Source organism: Bison bison, unplaced genomic scaffold, assembly GCF_000754665.1.
Source record: "Bison bison bison isolate TAMUID 2011002044 unplaced genomic scaffold, Bison_UMD1.0 scf7180017864506, whole genome shotgun sequence".
Lineage (NCBI taxonomy): Eukaryota > Metazoa > Chordata > Mammalia > Artiodactyla > Bovidae > Bison > Bison bison.
This window is the reverse complement of record NW_011495063.1, coordinates 859,074-869,235: the sequence shown is the minus strand read 5'-3', so window position 1 is coordinate 869,235 and position 10,162 is coordinate 859,074. Positions and strand designations below refer to the sequence as shown.

Genomic DNA, 10,162 nt, shown 5'->3' with positions numbered 1-10,162 from the left:
CTTTATCATCTAAGCCACCAGGGAAGCTCAAATGAAAGCAAAGACATTACAGATGATACTATGGAAATACATATGACCCCAAGAGCATATTATTAGTGTCTGCCCCCAGGTGGCTAAGTGCTAAAGAATCCACCTGCCAGTGCAGGAGACACAGGAGACAAGGGTTCAGTCTCTTGGTTGGGAAGGTCCCCTGAAGGAGGAAATGGTAACCCACTCCAGTATTCTTGCCTAGAAAATCCCATGGACAGGGGCGCCTGGCAGGCTACAGTCCATGGGGTAACAGAAAGTCAGATATGACTGAGAAACTGAGCACACTTATGCTAATAAACGAGGTGACACAGACAACGTGGACAAAATCCTAGAAACACACAACACAATAGCATATGCAAATCAGGAAATGAAATATATCACATTAATAGAATGAAAGATAAAAATCACATGCACATCGGTGTAGATGCAGAAAAAGCATTTGACAAAATAGAACATCCTTTCATGATAACACAATAAATTATGTATAGAATGACATAGTAAAGACAGTATATAACAAAATCACAGTTAACACACTCAGAGAAGAATAACTGAAAGATTTCTAATTTCAGGAACAAGAAAAGGATGCCTACTCTCACCACTCTTATTCAATACAGAACTGAAATCCTAGCTAGAGCAATTGGATAAGACAAAGAAATCAAAGACATTAAAAATCAGAAAAGAAGTAAAAGTGTTGCTATTTGCAGATAATATGATTTTGTGTATAGAAAATTCCAAGAGTCAACCAACAAGTTTTTGAAACTAATCAACAATTTCAGTAAAGTTGCAGGATATTAGGATATTAAATTAATATACAGAAACAAGTGAATTTTGATACATACTTGTAAAAAGAATAAAACTATCCCATTTACAATAGCATCAAAACAATAAAATATATAGGAATAAGCTTAACCTAGGAAGTGAAAGATCTGTATAATGAAAACTACAAGAATCTGTTGAAAGGAATCAAAGACACAAAAGAAAAGGTATACTATTGCGTTCATGGGTTGGAAGAATTAATAGTGTTAAGACGTCCATACCGCCTATAGTCATCTACAGATTCAATAGAAGTCCTGTCAAAATTATAATGGCATTCTTCACATAGATAGAAAAAAATTCTAAAATTTGTATGGAAACACCAAAAGACCTCAAGTAGCTAAAGCAATCTTGAGAAAGAAGAATTTCCTGATAGTTTCCTGATTTTAAAATATACTACAAAACAATAGTGTGTACAGTATGGTTTTGGCATAAAAATAGACATATTAACCAATGCAAGGGAGCCCAGGATTAACCCCTTGCATACAGAGTCAGCTAACATTGGCAAGTGAGTAAGGGAGCCAATGGGGACAGGATGGTCTCTTCAGGTAGTGTTACCAGGAAAACTGAATAAATACTGCAACACGATGACACTGGGCCACTCTCTTACACCTTTCACAAAGATTAATTTTAACTTTAAAAGCTTAAAGATAAGACCTGATAACATAAAACTTCTAGAAGAAAATATAGGGAAGAATCTCCTTGACATTGCTCTTGCAATGATTTTTTTCGGGCTATGACACTAAATGTGTAAACAACAAAATCAAAAATAATAAGATGGGACTACATCCGACGTAAAAGCTTCTGCATAACAAAGGAAACTGTCGGGAGCCGCGTTAGGCATTACTGACAAAATGGAGGCATGGTCCCAGCCCCTCTCCTCATTCTGCAGGCACGGATCTTGGGATGAAGGAGTTAGGCCTTGTCATTCTGACTTGTCTTTTCCTCTCCTTGGCTGAGTTGACTGCAAGGAATATTACGGTGCTTATTGCTCTTGAGAGGAGCATGAGAAGGCACAAAGCCTTCTGCAGTTGTGCTCAGAAAATAATTCATGAAGTTAATCATTGACATTTGTTTAAGGACTTTTACAAAAGAGTGTTCCAGGATGAGCACATAGGCTGTAGCTTGAGGCCATGGGAGGGATTGATATCTGAAGCCTATTTGTGAGGAGAATGTTTATGGCAAAGGAGTTTACTGAATTTAGGGTTTAGAAATAATTAAAATAGTTAGAAGTTAAAGATTTAAGGAATGTTGTAAAGTTAGCATATTTTACTATAGCTTATAGAAGTTAGGAATTTTTAGAGACAGTATAGCTAGAAGCCTTTTTAGAGATAGTGAGCTCAGGATGTTAGGGGCAAACAGGATTTAGGAAGATAAGTAGTAAACTGAGGAATGTAGCATGAGCTACAGTGTAATCACAAGTTACCTATAGGACACATTAGAGGAGGTAGATAATAGATGATAAGGCTGATTCCGAGAGGATCACTGAAGCAGGAACTCTGAAGAGCAACAATGATTTATGGAGATAATAAATCTGGGAGAGGGGGAACTGAAAATGTCAAACCTCTGGCCTAATGTTTTTGTAAAAGTATAAAAGAGAATCTTAAACTTGAAATAAAGAGGCAATCCAAAAGAAAAATGAGAGACTGCCTCATCGCCGACACCGTTCACCTCTTCAGGTTGAATCCCTGGTTGCTGGAGTTGGACTCTGGCAAGAAACAATTCTATGACAGGTGGGGATTGGTTTGGGCCCATGCTTGTACAACTCTGATGAACAACCAGAAGTCTGAGAGCTAATGCACACGAATGAGACACACTTGCAGACATTTTATCATGTATAAATCTTCATGTATAATATATAATTTGTAAGTTAGAAATAAACAGAAGAAGGAAGTCATTTTTCAAGGATTCAGGTTTTGGACAGGTGACAGTACTATTCAGTTCAGTTCAGTTCAGTTCAGTTGCTCAGTTGTGTCTGACTCTTTGCGATCCCATGAACTGCAGCACATCAGGCCTCCCTGTCCATCACCAACTCCCGGAGTCCACCCAAACCCATGTCCATTGTGTTGGTGATGCCATCCAACCATCTCATCCTCTGTCATCCCCTTCTCCTCCTGCCCTCAATCTTTCCCAGCATCATGGTGTTTTCAAATGAGTCAGCTCTTCGCATCAGGTGGCCAAAGTATTGGAGTTTCAGCTTCAACATCAGGCCTTCCAATGAACACCCAGGACTGATCTCCTTTAGGATGGACTGGTTGGAACTCCTTGCAGTCCAAGGGACTCTCAAGAGTCTGCTCCAACACCACACTTCAAAAGCATCAATTCTTCGGCACTCAGCTTTCTTTATTGTCCAACTCTCACATCCATACATGACTACTGGAAAAACCATAGCCTTGACTAGACGGACCTTTGTTGGCAAAGTAATGTCTCTGCTTTTTAATATGCTGTCTAGGTTGGTCATAGCTTTCCTTCCAAGGAGTAAGCGTCTTTTAATTTTATGGCTGCAATCATCTGCAGTGATTTTGGAGCCCAGAAAAATAAAGTTGCCATGTTTCCACTGTTTCCCCATCTATTTGCCAGGAAGTGATGGGACCGGATGCCATGATCTTAGTTTTCTGAACTTTAAGCCAACTTTTCACTCTCCTCTTTCACTTTCATCAAGAGGCTCTTTAGTTCTTCTTCACTTTCTGCCATAAGGGTGGTGTCATCTGCATATCTGAGGTTATTGATATTTCTCCCGGCAATTTTAATTCCAGCTTGTGCTTCTTCCAGTCCAGCATTTCTCATGATGTACTCTGCATATAAGTTAAATTAGCAAGGTGACAATATACAGCCCTGATGTACTCCTTTCCCTATTTGGAACCAGTCTGTTGTTCCATGTCCAGTTCTAACTGTTGCTTCCTGACCTGCATACAGATTTCTCAAGAGGCAGGTCAGGTGGTCTGTTATTCCCATCTCTTTCAGAATTTTCCACAGTTGATTGTGATCCACCCAGTCAAAGGCTTTGGCATAGTCAATAAAGCAGAAATAGATGTTTTTCTGGAACTCTCTTGCTTTTTCAACGATCCAGCAGATGTTGGCAATTTGATCTCTGTTCCTCTGCCTTTTCTAAAACAAGCTTGAACATCTGGAAGTTCACAGTTCATGTATTGCTGAAGCCTGGCTTGGAGAATTTTAAGCATTACTTTACTAGCATGTGAGATGAGTGCAATTGTGCATACAGATAGAAAAACAAAATGGCCTTTTCTTTTTTCTTTCTGATTTTACTTTCTGCTTGTACTTAAGCATCAGGTAACATAGCTTCAGAGGAGTGCTGCTTAAGATACATTTGGGAATCAGGTTGCCATGGCAACTGTCTCTGAAATAACAAATCCCCTTAGAATGTTCTGAGAAACTCCCCTCACCTCATATCTTCTTTACACTTGGATCTCAAGGAGGGCCTATTTTAATTCCATTCTAATGAATTATCTTTCTTCATTTTCAATTTTTGTGCAGTGGGATTGAGATTTGTTAGGGTTACTCTGGGACGTGGAAAATTCTAAATGCATATCAGAAAGATAAAGCACCATCATTGCTAAGTCTTAGCTGAGGGTGAGCAGGTCCTCACTGATGTATGTGCACAAACTCGTAACCACACACTGGCCTGGGTGCAGTGCTTTTAGTTAGACTTGCCTGGAGGAAGACAGACTTCTGCCTTTGTGCTTTGATTTCATGACTTTTGTACGAGGACTTCTGTCATTATCCCAGAACCAAAACTTCTCTAAGCCACTGGCAAACCAAACCTCAAGTTTCCCCATATCAAGATTGATTTCTTGGCTATGAACCTGTCATCCTTAGTATATAAAACTCCTGGTAAGAGATGCAGAGTACAACTTGCCTCTTTAGTCTGTATTTGAATGAAATTCCTTCCTGAAAACTGTTTGAGAATGTGTACAATTTACAGTAGCCAGGCCTGATGTCTAGAGACAAACTGGTTGCTGTCAGTAACATACAATAAGCACGATGTCCTTGGCCCCTTTGAAGTCTGGAGTTGGAGAGACCAGAGTTTGAGTTAAGATTCTGGAGCCTACAAGCTGTGTGCCCATTTTCTTTTAAAGTGAAGATTAATAGGTCTAACTTATTAATACATTGTTATGAGGAATTAATGAGATAAAATTATTTGTGTGTTACTTTGGTTTCTGGAACACAGTAAGTGCCCAATACAAAGTCTTAAGAATTACTTTTCCCATACTGCTTTGCTCTTCTTTGTTCTTAAAAAGATGTATCCTGAATAAAAGAATAGGTCATTAAAAGCCTTGTCAAGCATTATCAGAGATGTAAATAAACATTTCTTCTTCCCTGGGGAAGGTGGTCTCTTGGAGCCGTAATCCCAAGGGAGTCTCTTGTAATGACATCAACTGAGATCTCTGATCCAGAATAAAATTCTTCAGTTTCTTGTTGTCTATGGCTATAAGGAAAGGATGCTACTTCATCCCAGGTCAGGCAGACACTCACTCACCCTTCAGGGTCTGCCTGACCTGGTCTGTCCTGTGGCAGGGAGGTTACAAGATCATGTTCTGAGCCAGACCACTTGAGTTCACCTTCTGTTACAACTGGGATTTGTGCAAGTCACTTAAGTCCAGTGTCCTCATCTGTTACATGGAGATAACTACAATGCTACACAGCATATAGAACAATAACTACCCCACAGTTAGAGCTCTGTAAGTGTTTCTTTTCTTTTTCTTAAAGTTTATAGATAACTTTGCATTATGACTCCATTATTATTAGTGCATGTGTGCATGCTCAGTCGTTTCTGACTCTTTGCAACCCCTGAACTGCAGTCCGCCAGGCTCCTCTGTCCATGGAATTTTCCAGGCAAGAATACTGGAGTGTATTGCCATTTCCCCCTCCAGGGGATGTTTCTGCCCCAGAGATGGAATCCATGTCTTCTGGGTCTCCAGCATTGACAGGTGGATTCTTTACCACTGAGCCACCTGGGAAACCATCATTATTATTATCATCACATAATAATTTCACAACCATTCCAGCCAAAGACCCTGGGCACATGACCTCACCGTCTTGCTCTGCTCAGTTTGAGACCTAAGGTGGAAGGTCTAGTCAGGGTCGAATGGCTTCCATGTCTCAAGAGTAACCCTAGAGAAGGGCCCCAGGACTTACATACTTGACCAAGGGCTGTGGAGGGGAGGAAGTGCACAGAAAGGGTACAGGAAAAAGTGGCCGGATGAGTTCATGGACTCTGCTTGATTGTACCAGCCTTTACTCTGAAAGCAAATTTCACCCACAGACAGTTACTAGGGCGGTTCATGACACTTGGGTACCATGAGAAGAGAGTAGGTATGAAGAAATGCCATCTTCCTGAAGTTCAAAAATCCCTCAGTTCAAATGCCATTCTGAAGAAGGATTGTTTTCCTCTTTTTCTCTGAACAACTCTTCATTTCCCCTCACAGATTCTCCGAGAGGAGAATGGCTGAAGAGAACACCTCCTCTGTGACAGAGTTCATCCTCACAGGCTTAACAGATCAGGCTGAACTCCAGATCCCCCTCTTCTTCCTGTTTCTGTGTTTCTACATGGTCACTGTAGTGGGGAACCTGGGCTTGATAACCTTGATTGGACTGAATTCTCACCTTCATATTCCCATGTACTTTTTCCTCTTCAACTTGTCCTTCATAGATTTTAGTTTCTCTACTGCCATCGTCCCTAAAATGCTGACAAGTTTCATCTCAGAGAAGAACTTCATTTCCTATGCAGGGTGTATGACTCAGCTCTTTTTCTTCTGTTTCTTTGTCTTTTCTGAATCCTTCATCCTGTCAGCAATGGCATACGACCCCTATGTCGCCATCTGTAAGCCACTGGTGTACACGGTCACCATGTCTCCTCAGGTGTGTTTACTCCTTTTGTTGGGGGTCTATGGGATGGGAGTGTTTGGGGCTATAGCCCATACAGGAAATATAGTATTTCTGACGTTCTGTGGTGACAACCTTGTCAATCACTATATGTGTGACATCATTCCCCTTCTTGAGCTCTCTTGTAACAGCTCTTATGTAAATTTGCTGGTAGTCTTTATTGTTGTGACCATTGGCATTGGGGTGCCCATTGTGACCATTTTTATCTCTTATGGTTTTATTCTTTCTAGCATTTTCCACATTAGCTCCACTGAGGGAAGGTCCAAGGCTTTCAGTACTTGCAGTTCCCACATACTTGCAGTCTCTCTTTTCTTTGGGTCAGGAGCTTTTATGTACCTCAAACCACCTTCTATTTTACCTCTTGATCAGGGCAAAGTGTCCTCCTTGTTTTATACCATTGTGGTGCCCATGTTCAATCCATTAATCTATAGCTTGAGGAATAAGGATGTCAAATTTGCCCTAAAGAAAACCTTGGACAGAATAATGTTGTCTTGAAGAAATATTAGAAATTGAGAAAAAGGATCCAATTTTTTTTTATTGGAATTTGTTATTATTGTCATTGTTATTTGGTGTGGACTTCAAGTTCCAGGGCTTCCATTCTGTCCAATATATAAAGGAGATTTAACTTTTTCCCAAGTGGATTTATCCTCCCTCACCATCATTTCCCCTCTTCCTTCTTTATTTTACAAAGATAGTTGCTATATTATAGAGTATTCAATGTTGAATGGGACTTTGGAATCATTTAATCCAGTGCCAGTGTATAATACATCACACTTTGGAGACTCAGAAATGTATGTTACCCAAGAATATAGAACTACCTGGTGCTACAGCTGGGTCTGAAATCTCAGCTTGAATCCCAACCTAGTTTGTTTTCTTTATGCCATGTTTTCTTGCCTCATGTCTTTCTTGGAATATTCTACTTCACATGTTTGTTGACCTAGCACATTTCACTTATGAATATGTTCACAGTAATTTCATGCTACTTCTCACAGGATAATTTTAATATATCACATTTTGTAAGAGAGTAGGAGGTGAAAGATTTTGTTGAGTTGGTCTTGGCAAAACGACAAGATCGGTTCTGATGAATTTTGTAGTGTGTGAGTGGGAAGTATGTTAGATTTCAGATAAATGCAAGATGGGCACCTCTGACTTGGTAGGTGGAGCTCTAGGGACGAAGTTTAGTGAATTAGAACTTCCAGATGAGAGAAATGTAATTTGATGGGGTATAAAGATGTAGGGTGGAGGTATTTCAACACTTCAGTTCAGTTCAGTTCAGTCGCTCAGTCGTGTCCGACAGCTCGCTCCCTGTCCATCACCAACTCCCGGAGTTCACTCAGACTCACGTCCATTGAGTCAGTGATGCCATCCAGCCATCTCATCCTATTTCAACACTAATGGGCGAGAATTTGGAGTTTCATTTCAAGGGGTACCTTGGTTGTATTTTGAGTTAACTGGGAGCTGTTAAAAATCCAATCCAATCCAATCCAATAGCCACTAGCCATATACAGTATCCAGTACTTGAAATGTGATCATCCAAATTGAGACATGGTGTAAGTGTAAAATACACACTGGTTCTTTGAATAATTAATATGAAAACTAATGTAAAATACCTCATCAATTGTCTTTTATATTGATTACATGCTGAATTGACACTTTTGATCTACTATGTTGAATAAAAATGCAATTAAAATGAATTTATCTGTTTAGTTTTTTAACGTATCTATCTACCAGAAAGTTTAGAATTATACAGGTGGCTTGCATTTTATTTCTATATTTCTTGTAAAATTTCTATTGTCTGGAGGATGGGACAGAGAAGTAGATGGCTGTGGGTATACATTTAGTTATCAGGGCAGCACCAAGCTACTGCTTTTTAGGAGAGGCAATTGCTATTGAATTTTCAGGCACTGCTGATTGCCATCACATTCTAATGATGAGGCAAATGGAAAAGAAATGTTGATTTCAGGATAAATTTACAAAAACACAGTGTTATTGAATGGAAAATGTGTGTGTGTATGTGTGTGTGTGCGCGTGCACTCTATGTCGCTTCAGTCGTGTCTGACTCTTTGCAACCACATAGACTGTAGCCTTCCAGGCTCCTGTGTCCATGGGATTCTCCAGGCAAGAACACTTAAGTGGGTTGCCATTTCCTCCTCCAGGGAATCTTCTGGATCCAGGGATCGAACCCAAATATCTTAAGTTTCGTGCACTGGCAGGCAACGTCTTTACCACTAGTGCCTTCTTGGAAGCATGGCATATGGGAAAGAGATATTGATCTCAAGATAAATTTATACATACACAGTATTATTAATGGAAAATATAGCTTTATATAAAAAATTCAAAAAAGAAAAAAATTTTGGTTTAAACTCACTATACTCATTAGTGGTAAAATTTCTTTGAGAATAATGATAAGTGAAGTGCTAGGGAAATATTTTTACTTATAAATTTTCCCTTAGGAAAATTATTGTATTAGGAAATAAAGGAAGTTTGGATAAAACTTAGTTTTGCCCTTTGATTCTGGCCAATGTTGCTGCAATGAGAAGAATAAACATACAGAAGAGGACTGTATTTTAGATGAGATTGTATAGTTCTTTGAATTCAGGAGACCTAGAATTTATGAATGGGGTTGGTATATTAGGGTACACAGTACAAAGCAGTTAATGAAAGAAAACAGAAACCTTTGCAAAAATTTTTGTAATTAACTTTCATATAGTAAAGTGCACAAATCATGTGTATAACTCATTGAACTTTTGCATATGTATATGTAATCACAACCTAATTCAAGATCTAAAACCTTTCCATCTACATTAGAAAGTTTTCTCTTTATCCTTTCCAGTAAAACTGTTTATGCTGCTATCAACAATGTCCAAAAGTTTCAGTTTCTCTACATCCTCATTAATACTCAACATTTTTATTTATCCTTTCAGGTCTTGTAGCAGAATGCCTTTTTATTTCAGTTTTCATTTTCCTGATGGGTAATGAAGTTGAGCACCTTTTAATATTTTTATTGGCTATTTGGATATCTTCTGCAAAGTAATTATTCAAGTATTTTTCCCACTTGAAAATCAGAATTTTTAGTTGTTTTCTTATTACACCTGTGGTGGATTCATGATGATGTATGGCAAAACCAATACAATATTGTAAAGTAATTAACCTCCAATTAAAATAAATAAATTTTTTAAAAAAAGAGGAAAAAAAAGAATTTAAGAAATTCTATATACAAGTCCATATATTTGCATGTGTGCTTATATATGTACATGCATTTATAACACATATGTATATACATGTAATATACATGTATATGTACACATACACATATCTTTATGTCTACCTCTACCTCCATCTCTCTCTACTATCTATTTTCTCTTAGACCATGTCTCACTTATTCTTAACAGTATCTTTTGATTGCAGATGGTCT

General features: G+C 38.7%; 1 protein-coding gene across 1 annotated transcript; it reads left to right on the top strand.

Moving 5' to 3' along the window:
* The first annotated feature begins 6,306 nt into the window (after positions 1-6,306).
* Positions 6,307-7,242, top strand: LOC104980669 (olfactory receptor 8B12-like). Its single transcript, XM_010829424.1, has one exon. It carries the CDS (start codon positions 6,307-6,309, stop codon positions 7,240-7,242), a length of 936 nt encoding a protein of 311 aa, XP_010827726.1.
* The last annotated feature ends 2,920 nt before the right edge of the window (positions 7,243-10,162 follow it).